Here is a 16,983-nt window from a genome sequence, read left to right as displayed (position 1 = left end):
GTTGCCTCGTTCAATTATTATTGGGATCATGGAAAACTTGTCATCGAAAGAGCTTAATCTAACAGTCTATTATTATCTATAAGAGAGTCTGCAATTTTTCTACTTATAATCTACTTAGGGGGCCATGTCCTCTACCATCGTTTTGTTAAAATGAATGATCTGATTGGTCACTGTAAAGCTTTGTTTTGTCTAGTATACGTATAAACTAATTTGTTTTATTTTTTACTCATGTCCAGTGGCATAATGAGCCGAAAATTTTGGGGGAGCGAGAGTATCGGGAAAATATATATAAAATGCTACGAGAGTGCGAAGCGAGCGAGCAAAAATTTCGACAATTTTATTTAAATAAATCCAATTTTGTGATAGATTTCGACATGATGTTTAGAAAATAATATTATATTTTACCCTTCTCGCTTTTTTCTTGGTCATGATAACTTCTTTTTTTTTTTTGGGGGGGGGGACGTCCTGAAGCCTCCACCCACCATTTGTACGCCACGGTCTATTTATTAAATTTACAATGATATGTTTGATAGATTCGATTTCTTTAGTTTCTCGAATTGCCCGGACTTAACAATATCCGTTATTCAGTCCGGCGAAGATCCTGTTCACTAGCGTACCTACGGGGGGGGGGGGGGGGGGCAGAGGGGCAGACTGCCCCCCTGACGAGTCACAACCCACGCATTTGACATATCCCTGCCCCCCTGACGAGTCTTGAAGACCTTTTTTTTTTGCTTGTCAAATTTTTTTCTGGTACGAAATCCTTTATTTGTGGTTAAAGACCTTTTTTTAATTTTTTTGCTTGTTTAATTTTTTTATGGTACGAAATCCTTTATTTTTGGTTCAAGACCTTTTTTTTTTTTGTTTTGCTTCTCATATTTTTTGGCGGACGAATTTGCCCCCCTGTGGAAAATCATAGGTACGCCACTGATCCTGTTTAATGTAAAACGATATAGATATGATTAACAATGATTTTGCGTAACCTTTATAGGTAACTTCAAATATAATCTCAAATCGAGTTCATTAATATAAATTTTACTTCATAATGGTTAGTTTCGGTCATGTTCGCTCATTTGGTTTACGTAGCAGACGATGCTAGCCTGCTAGTATATAGTATACTTACGCAGACCCTTTTCTACCCAATATTGGGTAAAATTTTACTCAGTGTTTTTAGAGTGCATGTAGACATATGTGTAATTATAACTGTGGGAGTAAAACTAGCGACCCTCTATACTATATTATGACTAGTGACTTCCTAATCTCATTCCGACTGGCTACGCTCTTACCTGCTTACGTGAATGTGACTTAACGACCTTTCTTTATAAGTAACGACCCGTATGCTTGACTATGACGAGCGACCGTCTCATCTGATTGCGACTTGCGACCCTTTTTGATTGTGACTAACGTCTGCCCTGTTGCTTGTTTGTGACGAGTGACTCTCGTTCTTTGATTATGACGAACGACCCTCTTCTTTTATTATGACCTGCGGCCTTCTAACAGGGATCCTTTCATCTAAAAAAATGACGCGTTGACCTTATTTACTAGCGACCATCTTCTGTTGTTATGTCTAGCGCCCCACTTACCTGATTTTGACTATACAGTCTCTTTCCTCTGATTACAATTAGCGATACTTTTACTCGAATATGACTAACAATACTCTTACTCGATTGGGTGTGTGTTGATGTGCGGGTTTGTGTAGTGTGTATGTGGGAGGGTGTGTGCGCGCGTATATGAGTGTGCGATAGAGAAATAACCGAGAGAGAGAGAGAGAAGGGGAGGTAGCATATTTATAGTTTAATAGATAAAGAGAGTCTGACATGATACATTACAACAGCGTTTTAAAATATAAAAAAGAACTTATCTCTCTTGAATTTGTTTTTAATGAATTGCTAAAAAAATATAAGCAATATTGATCAAAAGATGTAAGAAGGGAGAAGTTGTAATTTGAAGCAACATAAATAAGGCTATACATGTAATATGGTAGAGGATGAATTCACGCTGTAACGGAAATTTAAAATATCACATTAATTATTCGAATGATGAAACAAAATACTCATTCTGCTGAATTTGAAGCTGCTATAAATATTTCGACTAAATGTCAAAGCGAATGGGAATGAAAAGACCTAGTTGAAGTACCGGACAAACTGAAGGTTACAAAAATAAAACAGAGACAATATGAGTTGTTCCAAGTGAACTATTAAGTAAAAAAAATAATAATTTCCCTCAATGTGGGAGTATCTTAAGTCAATTGACCTCATAATTCGGTCACTTTCACATTCTTTAATGTCACGAAACAAGCAATAATCCAAATATTTCATTCATAACACTCTGTATCAAATCAATTGAAATCCATCTTACAAAGAAACAAAGCGCAGGTTCTACCGACGTGACTGAGAAGGATTGTGGCAAGCTTGAGGCCCCCTGACATTCTCTCTGTGATGAATTGACAATTGACAAATCCACTGACTCTAGGCTACTATTATTTCACTGTCCTTAATGTGGACATTGTCTTAATCTCAATGAACAGTTGCTGGCAACATATTTCTTTTATTTCTTCTACAAGAAGTGATGTTTAGTTTGTTTGCCTGGAGAGTGAGAAAAGTATAAATATGAGCAGGTCGGTCTCAAGGGATCATTCGAGCAGAGGAGCTAAGAAAATATTTAAGGCAACCTTAAGAAGTCATCGTAGTATCTTTGAATATCCAACATGGCCACAACTGTAAGTGAATTGTAGAATTTTCTTCAAACATTTCATTTTTTTGGCTTTAGCTTCATCTGGAAATTTAGTTTATTCTTCATTCTAGATATTCTTTGTAATATATCACTGTCTTATATTCCATGTTACAGTAAATTGAAGAGTGTTTGAATTAAAAAGTAGTACTAACTGTACTACTTTTTTAAAGACTTTAGGCTATAAGTGATTTCCACATTGCTTCACCTGATTGTGATTGTATATATATATATATATTTCTTTTTTCAGATGAAACGAACTGCTGTAATATGCCTGGTTGTGTTATCTTACATCGCGATATCTGAAGCATTCCGTAAGTAAATGGGAGAGACAAGTGCAATTGCAAATTTGCCAGCATTATTAGTATAAACAAAAGTAGTAGCATCAGTAGAAACCGTATGTAGTAGTAGTAGTAGTAGTAGTAGGAGTAGTAGTAGTAGAAGTAGAAGAAGTAGTAGTAGTAGTAGTAGAAGAAGAAGTAGTAGTAGTAGTAGTAGTAGTAGTAGTAGTAAATGTAGTAATAGTAGTAATAGTAGTAATAGTAGTAGAAGTAGTAGTAGTAGTAGTAATAGTAGTAGTAGTAGTAGTAGTAGTATAATAGCGTATGTAGTAAAAACTGTTATTTTACTAGAATTTATATCAAATTAAGTAGTACAAGTACACATGCATGTTCAGAGGAGTGGGACAATGGGGTCATAGTGGAATATTTTTTTCTTGTTGCGCTTGTGATTGTTATCAGTATCATTATCATAAACCTAGTTGCTCATATCAATATGATTATTACCATGTCGGTTATTTTATATTATTATTATTATTGCTATTGAATTGTTACTAATATTAAAAAATTTAATACATTTAACAAATGCATTACCGCCAATACCCATCTCTTTGTGTTATACAGCTCATCATGGAAATGGTCAACAAAGTATCTACGAACATCTTATCAAGTCTTGCCCCGGATACGAGGAGAAGAAGCGAGGCGAGGGTGGCTGTAACTCTGAGGTCCTCGATCACGTGCACGACTACGCCGAGGGGGTGAGAGAAACTCCGGGTTACAATGGCGACAGAGTCGAGAGCTACCTCGATCAGGCGAACAATAAACAACTCTGCTACCTCGATGAACGTTCCGTTGTCCAGACGGTCTTCGATGGTTGTGCCGCTATGGAGATCGTGTGTGCAACACCTTCAACAGTCGTCGATCGTTGTACCAGTGAGTATTTTGTTTATTATCGTTTTAAATGATAAACAAAACAATAAATAACTGGGGGAAATGACGGTTCATGTATGGGCCAGTCGGATAGTGAGACCATGAGAGGCAAGGCAGCAACAACGGGACAGATAGGATATAAATATATAACTTCTTGATAAATCTTTCACACATTTGTCATCATTGTTATTATATCTTATCAATCTTTCTCTTCACCTTTATTTGTTTTATTGCACATTTTGATTATTCCTATATTTTCCTCATTCTCTTCTTCCTCCTTATGCTCCTATTCTTCTTGTTCTTCTTGTTCTTCTTTTCTTCTTCTTTTCTTCTTCTTCTTCTCCTTCTTTTTATTTTTCTTCTCTTTCTGCATACTCGGCACCTCCTCTTCATTTCGTTCCATTAATTGATCTCCTCTCCCGTTCTCTATACTTATTTGACAATAATAGGGTCAAAACTACTTTCACAATCTAATTACATATTCCCTAGAATTCTTTCAGAACTCAAAGTAAAAGGTCAAAAGTAATTGTGTTGAAGAAAAGTGATTATCATGAAACCAGAACCATGTTTTAATGCCACTTCTTCGCATCATCTTAATCATAAGATCTTTAATGAAATTAAAACATGTGTGTTTTTAACTTAACAGCCCTTAAAGCAAGGAGAGCTTTCCATCCTCCCACCATGCCAACCCGACGGGGAAATACGAACCCGCCACCTACCCCTGGGCCAACGACCGCCGTACCGGCTACGACTGTCTGAACTAAACGCCTTAAGAAACTAACACATTCTGCAGGTCACTATCACCAAGGTAGCCGGTTATAAGAACACACACAATTCAACAAGTCCGACAGGTTCCAACGACACTTTCAACCAGTCAACTGGAACAACAATTGCTTACTTTAGATCCTATGTCATCTCCTCCAGGACGACAATTGGGACCTTTCGCAATCCTCACGGACGCTAATATTAGGGTCCCCTAACACAAAAGTTAACGCTTAATCATACACTTGATTTTTAAGATTGAATGTGCATTATAGTCAATAGAATCAAACGTAGAAAACTGCTCTACAATCAATGCTAAACTTTGTGTTACAGGGGGGTTACAGGCCCTACAGATCTGCTTTTCGTGTGCAAAATCCTTTTCTGCGACACTCGCACCATACATAGCATGTATATTACGACTGATGGCTTGAGATATTCGAAATGCAGACCTAAAATAGATTATGACATGGATAAGAAAGTGGTTTTTCAAACAAATCGAGTACATATTGAGTGAGGAAAAACTTACTGAATGAAGGCTTAGATATAGATCATTACAGTCCATCGAATCGATATTACATTTATTGTGGATTATTGGTGTATTACTGGCAATTGATTTCATGGGTCAGATCAACCTCTCCAGCCGAACATTTCGCGTGAGTTGATAAGTGCACACCATTATGTAATACGTTTGAACTCGTTTCTTTTTGTTTCTTTTGTTTATTTTGTTTATTCATTCTACACAAACGATATGCCTCTCGCACACGATGTAATGGGCATTATGTTTTACTTCCCCCAGAAATGGGGGATTAGATTCAAATTCCGGGGGGACCACTTCCATTAATGAGTGGATACCAGGCACGACCATGGGGTTTCGAAAAGTACCCTAAACAAGCTGGGAATTAATTCTTTTCCAGATTATGAAAATGCATCTCTTAACAAGAATTTAGCTTGTGAAACCCTACAAGTAATGGATATCCCTTTTTTGTCAGCATTTTAAACATCGTTTTGACACCCTTATAACGTTACATAGGCCTATACGTAACGTACCTGCCCACTCTGTCCCCTTTTACGCGTGGTCGCTCCTGGTATCCACTAATCAATGGAAGTGGGCCCCCCGGGCGGCCTCTCGAGCTCTAGGAGGAGTCAAATGTGGCTTTGGAACGTCGTCCTCAATGAGATATATCGCTGTTACCATAGTAGCAACCAAAATTTTGCACACGAAACGCATATTGAATGTTTCCGTCGCAGATGCGAAACGAAAAAAAAATCTCATGTCACACAATTTGCATTGCAGGACGACCATGATGACGGGCCCAAAAAGTCTCTTCCAAAATCAACTAACGTCGTAAATAAGCGTGCGCGTCCTCAAACGAAAGGTCCGGAATAAGATTCTGAGCCTCATCACTTAATCAAAGACTACAATACAATATACAGCTTTAATCCCTTCGTCATAGTACGAGCTGATGACTTAATTACCTTGTGCAGGATCCGTATATCTGAAGAATGAGATACCAGATTGAAATTTGTTTGTATATTTTGTTTTCATACTAAATCGAAGTTTGAATACTAATAAATTATTGATATATTATATTATTGGGTTTCTTAGGAATGTACAATGTTGTTCAGCAATGAAAATGTGAAGTTTGTCAAGTAACATACAGCGAACATTTCCTTAAAAAGAGAGAGAGAGAGAGAGGGAACGAGAGAGAGGGAGGGGGAGAGAGAGAGAAGGGAGGAGAGTGGTGCAGAGTGAGGAGAACAGAAAATTTTAGATGGAGAAATGAAGCAATATGAGTCGGAGACGAAGATAAGAAAGAAAGAAAGGTTGCATATGTGTTTATGCACGGATGAGTGAGTGGTGTGAGTGTGTGCGTGTGTGTCTGAGAAAGCGAGTGTGAGAAAGAAAAAAGTAAGAGAGGGGTGTCGAGTGAGGAAGAAAGAAACTTTGAGGTATAGACCATGTATACAGGAAGCAATGGGAGTCCGATAAGAAGGTAATAAATAAGGAAGTGAGGAAAAGGGAGGGAGGTCGAATGTGTGTTTATCCCACTGATCTCTAAACTGGATATGCGGGGAGGGTCCTTTGTTTGAAGCCCGCGAGTTCTATTGTCCGCCATACCAGTTCCCCCAAAAGGAACGCGATCGCTCCACTAGCATGTGCATTGTGAGCGATACGCTAGCTGTCTGCACACTGAAACTCTCATTGCTTTTCATACAAAACTTCATATATTTAAGGTGCCAGAATTCGCAATTTTCTTGAAACCATGGTTCTTTCCTAGTACATTTCGGAAACATAATTTTGAAGGGGTTGGTGTTTTTCTAACCTAAGGAAGAATGGATGAAATCCTTGACTTGTCTAGGGGTATTTTGGAGGTTTGCCAAATAACATCTTAGGGATAGGGCGAGGACTTTCTAGGTTATGCAGGCTTAATTATAACACTGGGCTTGAAACCCCCTTTTATTTAAGTCCACCCCCCAAAATAATCTAACAAGCATAACACCGAAATATTCATCGCTTAAGTAAAACTTTAAAATATCATAAATTTCATATTTTACTTCTGATTTTGATTAAATTTTCAGCATTTTATGTGGTTTTTCTTTCTATTCAAATAATCTTTTCCATGAGGTGGACTTGCCCTTTAAGAGTGTCTCTCTCTCTCTCCCTCCGTCACATCGATCGACCCTCTTCAATTATCCTCTCCCCAGTTTGTTCATATAGGCAGCGGGGGGGGGGGGGGTCCTGTCCCCCCTAAATTTTAGGTTGGGGGACAGACCCCCAAAAATTTATGTTGATAACCTTTTTTGTTCTTTTTGCTTGTCAATTTTGTTTCCTGCATCCCCCCTAAATTCAGGTGGACCCCCCTAAAATTGTTGTGTTCCACCCTAAAATTCTGGTTGATAACCTTTTTTTGCTTGTCAGATTATTTCTTATGTTTGCATCCCTCCCTAAATTTGGGTTGATATCCTTTTTTTTTTGCTTGTCAGATTATTTTTCTTGCGTCATCCCCCCTAAATTTTTGGTTGATAACCCCCCTTTTTTTTGCTCCACCGAGACATTTTTTTTCTTTGAAGACATTCATCATCTCAAAATAAGTTCTGTGAAATTTCTGAAGTCTGTAAATCCGTCTCTGTAGCCTAATGTCTTTTTTACGTACTTAAAAAAAAAACAAGTTCTTGGGAAAAATAATTAGATCTATTGTTGACAGAGAACTATCACAAATTCACATGGCACAAGTTACATTAGCCTCCTAAAGTCCTATAGTCCTACCGTACATGTACCTCTAGCTTGTAAATTTTATTGTCCTTTCCAAGGACATTAACACAAATAAAAGATAAAATAATTTTCAGAATACCTTGTAGATCTAGTCCTTGACCGAAAAATTTCGGTCAGGATCTGTGCTTCGCAAAAAAAATCATTTTTTTTAACTCCTCCGAAACGGCAGATTTCCAGTCTTAACTTAACTTCAGTCAAGTTTCAGAATACAGGCTACACGGTCAGTATTTTCGTGTCTCGTGTTATTCTTCTGCCCAAACATGATTGATAAACTCATAAAACTTGGTGACAGTTATGAATATCAATAAAATGAATATTTATTTGAATCATGGTTTAAATTCATCACGATTCCAGAGAAATCACAACAATCGATAACCCCCCCCCCCCTGGAGTTTTAAAGTTTTGGAAACTTGCTCTGGTAATCTAGAATTACCACACATGTATTTGAGCACATGGGACTACATAAAGTCTACAACTATGCAGTTCACCAGCTTGTCTTAGCTGTGAAAAGTATTCCCCTTTTCTCTGTTTCCACGGTCGTCCCGATTATTGCAATCATACGCGGCACATGACGGCATCTTTAACTTTGCATCAGGTATAAATTCACATTGAAAAGTGCTGTAATAAGAGTTGATCTGGTAAGTATAATTAAGAACACTCTTGCCGTGAACCAGACTCTACTTCGATTTTGGCTTTTTTGGGGGAACTCGGCGTGCGGAGGTACCAACTTCCGGTGCTTCAACACGGAATAGGCCAATCAGCGTTATTGTTCCCATCCAGATATTAAAGGGAGAGACCAGTGGTTTATCCACGGGTGAGAGTATGTATGTGTGTCTGAGAAAGCGAATGGGAGAAGTTTGAGAATTGAAAAAGAGTCATATTGCATCGGATTGTGCGTGAATCATCACAGAGCATCTTGCTTGAGCAATATCTAAATCTTTATCAAAATGAGCGAATGCAACTGATTAAAAAAATCCATCCTGGACTATGAATAAAGATCAATATTATCTAATTGTGGCAATTTTGTTAAGAAAATCGTTAATCAAATAAGTTTTTTTTTCCTCATTGTAATGGTGAAAATTGGGCAGAATAGAACCATATTTTTTCCTTCTTAACCTAGTTCACTCCTCACGCAGAATCAGGTAGGCTTGGGACACGAATACATTGACGAAATATATTTTTTTTATACTTTATTAAAAGGGAAGTTTTGCAATATTATGACGCAAAATTTCAATGAAAGTCTGGCCCGTTTGTTGCATCCAAAAACTTTTTTTTAAAACTTTATTGCAAGCGAAGTTTTGCAATTTTTTATGACTCAAAAGTTCCCACTCTCCAATGGTATTTTTAAAATAAGCTTGAATATCAACTATTCTTATTTACGTATTTGGTGATAAGAATGAAATACATGATCCAGGAGGAATAAACAAGTGATTTTCATTATAGGTTTTCATTTGAAGGTTATAGATGAAGAGCCTCTACTGCGTGGGGTCTGGGGCAAAGCCACGGTAGCTTATTTGCATAAAATTTAGCAAGCTTATAGCACAATAAGTGTATGCAGTCCATCTTTCTTCCCCCTCTTTACTTTCAATTCTCGGCAGCCCCGTCTTGTTATTAAGTTTTTTTCTTGTCCCTTTTCTTTGTTTTCCAATTTAGCTTTTGACTAATTGCATTCTACCTTCATTTCCCGCTTTTGTTGCCATTTGTCATCTTTTAATTTATTTCCCATCATGCTATTGCCTTACATAGGCCTATTTCGGAATGATTTGTTCTTTCTCAAATGTTCTTCTTTCGTTACTTTTCCAGCTTTCCTTTTTTTTCCATTAAAACAAAATCTTCGTTTTTTTTTCCCCTCATCCCTATATTTTTCCTCCTTTCTTTTTTACCTTTCCTTCCCCTTTCCCTTTCTTTCTTTCTTTCTTTCTTTCTTTCTTTCTTTCTTTCTTTCTTTCTTTCTTTCTTTCTTTCTTTCTTTCTTTCTTTCTTTCTTTCTCCCTCCCTTTTCTTTTCCCCGGTTTTTTTAATTTTCCCGGTGAAATCCGCCGGGGGGGGGGCAGCTTGCCCCCCTGTCCCCGCCTGTTACGCCACTGCATATAACATGTATAAGCAGCGACCCTTCTGCTTGACTATGACGAGCGACCGTCTCATATGACTAACGACCTTTTTTATTGTGACTAGCGTCTTTCATTTAACTTAAAGGGATGGTCCGGGCTGAAAATATTCATATCTTAATATATAGAGTAGAATTCACTGAGCAAAATGCTGAAAATTTCATCAAAATCGGATAACAAATAATAAAGTTATTGAAGTTTAAAGTTTAGCAATATTTTGTGAAAACAGTCGTCATGAATATTCATTAGATGGGCTGATGATGTCACATCTCCACTTTCCGTTTTCTTATGTTATTACATAAAATCATATTTTTTTCATTATTTCATACTTGTGTGAATGATATGTCTCTTTTATAATGAAATAAGTTGCAGCAATAAATATCTAATGCACTAAATCATTTGTCAATTCAATTTTTCTAGTTCTTGGAGGAAAAAATTTGAATAAACCTAATTTCATATAATAAAATACAAAAGAACAAGTGGAGATGTGACATCATCAGCCCACCTAATGAATATTCATGATGACTGTTTTCACAAAATATTGCTAAACTTTAAAATTCAATAACTTTGTTATTTGTTATCCGATTTTGATGAAATTTTCGGCATTTTGCTCAGTGAATTCTACTCTATTTGTTAAGCTATAAATACTTTCAGCCCGGACCATCCCTTTAACTATGACTACCTACATGTACCTTCTTCTTTGATTATGACCAGCGACTTTCTCATCTGATTGCGACTTGCGACCCTTTTTTATTGTGACTAACGTCTGCCCTGTTACTTGATTGTGACGAGCGACTCTCTTTTTTTATTATTATGACGAGCGACCCCCTTCTTTTATTATGACCTGCAACCTTCTTACAGGGATCCTCTCCTCTCAAAAATTACGCCTGACCATATTAACTAGTGACCATCTTCTGTTGTTGTCTAGCGACCCACTTAGCTGATTATGACTACCGTCTCTTTCCTCTGATTATAATTAGCGATACTTTACTCGAATATGACTAACAATACTCTTACTCTATTGGGTGTGTGTGGATGTGTATGTGGGAGGGTGTGTGCGCGCGCGCATATTAATGTGCGATAGAGGAATAACCGAGAGAGAAAGAGAGGGAGAGAGAGAGAGAGAGAGAGAGAGAGAAGGAGAGGTAAGATAAGATAGTTTAACAGATAAAAAGAGTCGGGCATTATACATTACAACAGAGTTTTAAAAATATATGACAAAACTTATCTCTCTTCAATTACTTTTTAATGAATTACTAAAAAATATAGGCAATTAAGGTTTAAGAAGGGAAAAGTTGTACTTTGTAGCAATATAAATGAGGCTATACATGTAATAAGGAAGAGGATGAAATCACGATGTAACGGAAAATATGTATGATCTCAAAATATCACATTAATTATTCCAATGATGAAACAAAATACTAATTCTGCTGAATTTAAAGCTGCTATAAATATTTCGACTAAATGTCAAAGCGAATGGGAATGGAAAGACCTAGTTGAAGTACAAGACAAACTGATGGTTACAAAGATAAAACAGAGACAATTAGAGTTGTTCCAAGTGAAATATTAAGTATACAAAATGATAATTTTCCTCAATGTGGGAGTATCGTAAGTCAATTGACCTCATAATTCGGTCACTTTCACATTCTCGATTATGACGAAACAAGCAATAATCCTAATGCTTCGCTTCATAACACTTAGTCTCAAATCAATTGAAATCCATCTTACAAAGAAACAAAGTGCAGGTTCAACTGACATGACTGAGAAGGATTGTGGCAAACTTGAGGCCCCCCTGACATTCTCTCTGTGATGAATTGGCAATTGACAAATCCACTGACTCTAGGCTACTATTATTTCACTGTCCTTAATGTGGACATTGTCTTAATCTCAATGGACAGTTGCTGGCAACATATTTCTTTTATTTTTTTCTACAAGAAGTGATTTTTAGTTTGTTTGCCTGGAGAGTGAGAAAAGTATAAATATGAGCAGGTCGGTCTCAAGAGATCATTCGAGTAGAGAAGCTAAGAAAAAATTTCAGGCAACTTTAAGAAGTCCTCGTAGTATCTTTGAATATCCAACATGGCCACAACTGTAAGTGAATTGTAGAATTTTCTTCAAACATTTCTTATTTTTATGGCTTTAACTTCTTCTGGAAATTGAGTATGTTCTTCATTCGAGATTTCCTTCGTAATTATATCAATATATCACTTTATATATTCCATGTTTAAATTAAAGGAGTGTTTGAATTAAAAAGTAGTACTGACTGTACTACTTTTTAGACTTTAGACTTAACTGATTTTCACATTGCTTCATCTGATTGTGATTGTAAATATATATTTCTTCTTTTTTTCAGATGAAACCAACTGCTGTAATGTGCCTGGTTGTTTTATCTTACATCGCGATATCTGAAGCATTCCGTAAGTATTTTGGATCCAAGTAGGATCCATGGTAAATGGGAGAGACAAATGCAATTGTAAATTTGCCAGCATTATTTTTAGAAGTATAAACAGAAGTATAGCAGAAGTAGAAACAGTATTTAGTAGAAGTATAATTATTATTATTATTAGTAGTAGTAGTTGTTGTTGTTGTTGTTGTAGTAGTAGTAGTAGTAGTAGTAGTAGTAGTAGTAGTAGTAGTAGTAGTAGTAGTAGTAAAAACCGTTATTTTACTATAATTTGTATTAACATGATTAAATTAAGTATTAGAAATACATATGTTCAGAGGAGTGGGACGAGATGGTCACAGTTTTTCTAGTTGCTCTTGTGATTGTTATCAGTATCATTATCATAAACATAGTTGTTAAGATTAATATGATATTCATCATGACGGTTATTTTTATATTATTATTATTATTATCAGTAGTAGTAGTAGTAGCAGTAGTAGTAGTAGTAGTAGTAGTAGTAGTAGTAGTAGTAAAAACTGTTATTTTACTAGAATTTGTATTAAATTAAGTAGTAAAAATACATATATGTATGTTCAGAGGAGTGGGACGAGATGGTCACAGTTTTCCTTGTTGCTCTTGTGATTGTTATCAGTATCATTATCATAAACATAGTTGTTAAGATTAATATGATATTCATCATGACGGTTATTTTTATAATATTATTATTATTAGTAGTAGTAGTAGTATTGCTATTGATTTTGTTACTAATATCAAAAATTTTAATAAATTTAACAAATTCATTACCGCCAATACCCATCTCTTTGTGTTATTCAGCTCATGGAAATGGTCAACAGAGTATCTACGAACATCTTATCAAGTCTTGCCCCGGATACGAGGAGAAGAAGCGAGGTGAGGGTGGCTGTAACTCTGAGGTCCTCGATCACGTGCACGACTACGCCGAGGGGGTGAGAGAAACCCCGGGTTACAATGGCGACAGAGTCGAGAGCTACCTCGATCAGGCGAACAATAAACAACTCTGCTACCTCGATGAACGTTCCGTTGTCCAGATGGTCTTCGATGGTTGTGCCGCTATGGAGATTGTGTGTGCAACACCCTCAACAGTCGTCGATCGTTGTACCAGTGAGTACTTTGTTTATTATCGTTTAAATGATAAAAAAGCAATAAATAACTGAGGAAATGACGGTTCGTGTATCGGCCAGTCGGAGAGTGAGGCCATGAGAGACAAGGCAGCAATAACGGACAGAAGGGATATAAATATACAACATCTTGATAAATTTTTCACACATTTGTTATCTCTTATCAATCTTTCTCTTCACCTTTATTTGTTTTATTGTACATTTTGATTATTCCTATTCATTTTTTTCCCACTTTTCACTTTATTTTCCTCATTCTCTTCTTCCTCCTTATGCTCCTATTCTTCTTCTTCTTCTTCTTTTTTCTTCTTTTCTTCTTCTTCTTCTTCATCTTCTTCTTATCCTTTTCCTTCTTCTTCTTTTTCTTCTCTTTCTGCACACTCGGCACTTCTTTTTAATTTCTTTTCATTAATTGATCTCCTTCCCGTTCTCTATACTTCTTTGACAATAATAGGGTCAAAACTACTTCCACAATCTAATTACAAAATCCTTTGAATTCTGTAGGTATTTTGTAGTAAAAAGTGCTTGTATTGAAGAAAAGTGATTATCATGAAACCAGAAACTTGTTTAAGTGCCACTTCTTCGCATTATCTTGATCATCTGATCTTTAATGATATTAAAAAACATTTTGTCTCTTTAACTTAACAGCCCTTAAAGCAAGGAGAGCTTTCCATCCTCCCACCATGCCAACCCGACGGGGAAATACGAACCCGCCACCTACCCCTGGGCCAACGACCGCTTTACCGGCTACGACTGTCTAAACTGAACGCAATTTCACCGTAAGAAACTAACACATCCTGCAGGTCACTATCACCAAGGTAGCCGGTTATAAGGACACACGAAATTCAACAAGTCCGGCAACGACACTTTCAACAAGTCAACTGGAACAACAATTGCTTACTTTACATCCGATGTCATCTTCACCAGGAAGAAAAGTTTGGTCTCGATGAATAAGATTCGAAGTCTCATCACTTAATCAAAGACTATAATACAATATACAGCTTTAATCCCATTGTCATAGTACGAGCTGATGACTTATAATAAGTACCTTGTGCAGGACCCGTATATCTGAAGAATGAGATACTAGATTGAAATTTATTTGTATATTTTGTTTTCATACTAAAATCGAAGTTTGAATACTAATAAATTATTGATATATTATATTGAGTTTCTTAGGATTGTACAATGTTGTTCAGCAATGAAAATGTGAAGTTTGTCAAGTAACATACAGCGAAAATTTCCTACAAGAGAGAGAGAGAGGGAAAGAGAGGGAGAGAAGGGAGGGGGAGAGAGTGGTGCAGAGTGAGGGAGAACGAAAAGGAGATTGAGAAATAAAGCAAAATGAGTCCGAGACGAAGATAAAATGAGAGGAAGGTTGTATACGTGTTTACGCACGGAAGTGTGTGTGTGTGCGTGTGTGTCTGAGAAAGCGAATGTGAGAAGGAAAAAGTGAAAGAGAGGGGTGCCGAGTGAGGGAGAAAGAAACTTTGAGGTATAGACCATGTAGAGAGGAAGCAATGGGAGTCCGATAAGAAGGTAATAAATAAGGAAGGGCGGAAAAGGAAGAGAGAAGTCGTACTGTGTGTTTATCAACGGGTGAGAGGGTGTGAGCACTGCACAAACTGCGGTGTTAATTTTTAATAACATCAATCCGGAATCTATATATGACCACACCAATAAGTGTTAAAACAGCATCGATTTAATTTCAAACCGGTGTTGTTTCAACGCTTCTCTGGTGTGGACTGGTCATATATAGATTCCGGACTGGTGTTAAATTAACACGCAGTTTTTGCAGTGTGTGTCTGAGAAAGCGAATGGGAGCAGGAAAGGGTGAAACTGAGGTTTGAGAATTGAAAAAAAGTCATATTGCATCGGATTATGATTATGCGTGAATCATCACAGAGCATCTTGTTTTATCAATGTGAAAAAGAACTTTTGGAAATTGAGTTAGCCAAATGTGAATGTGATTTAGACAATCGAAATAATGATATATCAAAAGGAAAATACCTACAACTTAAAGAAAAGTTAGAGAAGCTATACATAAATGAATGTAAAGGTGCCGCAATAAGGTCACGGATCAGATGGATGGAAGAAGGGGAAAAAAACACAAATTATTTTTTATCCATTGAGAAAAAAAATGGGGAAAATAAACTTATTACTCAACTAAGAGTAAATGGGAAGAGACATGTAGTTACTAAGCAACAACATGTCTTAAGAGAAGTTAAACTGTATTATGAAGATCTGTATAAGAGAAATCATATTAATCTAGATCATATGAATGAATATGTGTTCTCACAAGATGTGAAAAAGCTTAGTCAAGATGAAAGAAATAAATGTGAAGGCTTGATGAGTATGGCAGAATGCAAAAAGGCTATATTCTCAATGAAGAGGAATAAAGCGCCAGGTATGGACGGACTGCCTATCGAATTTTATCAAGTTTTCTGGGAAGAAATAGGCAAGTTGTTAATTAGTGCATTCAATGAATTATTCAGTAATGGACAGATGTCGCCTTCACAACGAAAAGGTCTCATAACTCTGATTTATAAAAAAGGAAACAGTGATGATTTAAAGAACTGGAGACCAGTAACACTACTCAATTGCGACTATAAAATAATTGCAACAGTTCTAGCATTAAGATTACAAAAGGTTTTAACGAGTATTATTATGGAAACACAAGTAGGGTATATTAAAGGACGTTTAGGAGGTTTCAATGTAAGAATTGTTAAAGATATGATAGATTACATGCATGAAAAAAATGTTGAAGGTGCGGTCATGATGGTTGATTTCACCAAAGCATTTGATTGTATTGATATATCTTTTATAATGAAATGCTTAGACAAGTTAAATTTTGGCGATGAATTTCGCAAATGGATCTGTGTCCTTTACAGTAGAATAGTAAGTTCAGTAATTGTAAATGGTAGGATAACAGAAGAGTTTCAAGTGCAAAGGGGAATACGGCAAGGCTGTCCTCTTTCGGCACTCCTTTTTGTGATTGCAGCTGAATTCTTTGCAAACAAGATACGTAAAAATGATACTATAAGAGGTGTTTGTTTTGATGAAACCAATGGTCACTTTGAGTTAAAGGTATTACAGTATGCAGATGATACTACCTTTTTTGTTGGAGACGATAGCTCATTAGAATTTATTTTAACTGAATTAGAAGATTTTGGGAGGGTAGCCGGTCCTAAAATTAACAAAGAAAAAACTGCACTCTTATGGATAGGTAAGAAAAAAAATCGATGGGTGATACAAGACATTGACCTGACATGGGCAGAAAACCCGGTAAAATATTTGGGCTTTTTTATCTCTAATAATGTGGAATCTGCTAACAGTGCAAATTGGGAAAATAAGTTAGAGAAAATGCAAC

General features: G+C 36.5%; 2 protein-coding genes across 2 annotated transcripts; both read left to right on the top strand.

The window, feature by feature from the left end:
* Positions 1-2,605: 2,605 nt before the first annotated feature.
* Positions 2,606-6,285, top strand: LOC129280793 (uncharacterized). Its single transcript, XM_054916801.2, has 4 exons — positions 2,606-2,716; positions 2,978-3,041; positions 3,630-3,938; positions 4,582-6,285. Exons 1-4 carry the CDS (start codon positions 2,705-2,707, stop codon positions 4,692-4,694), a joined length of 498 nt encoding a protein of 165 aa, XP_054772776.2. The 5' UTR covers positions 2,606-2,704; the 3' UTR covers positions 4,695-6,285.
* A 5,814-nt stretch (positions 6,286-12,099) lies between these two features.
* On the top strand, positions 12,100-14,777 carry LOC129280801 (uncharacterized). The gene is made up of 4 exons (XM_054916813.2): positions 12,100-12,170; positions 12,433-12,496; positions 13,297-13,602; positions 14,265-14,777. Exons 1-4 carry the CDS (start codon positions 12,159-12,161, stop codon positions 14,375-14,377), a joined length of 495 nt encoding a protein of 164 aa, XP_054772788.2. The 5' UTR covers positions 12,100-12,158; the 3' UTR covers positions 14,378-14,777.
* Positions 14,778-16,983: the final 2,206 nt, after the last annotated feature.

The sequence above is a fragment of the Lytechinus pictus genome, chromosome 2, assembly GCF_037042905.1.
Source record: "Lytechinus pictus isolate F3 Inbred chromosome 2, Lp3.0, whole genome shotgun sequence".
Taxonomy (NCBI): domain Eukaryota; kingdom Metazoa; phylum Echinodermata; class Echinoidea; order Temnopleuroida; family Toxopneustidae; genus Lytechinus; species Lytechinus pictus.
The sequence above is the reverse complement of the archived record's forward strand: the minus strand, read 5'-3'. Positions and strand labels throughout refer to the sequence as shown.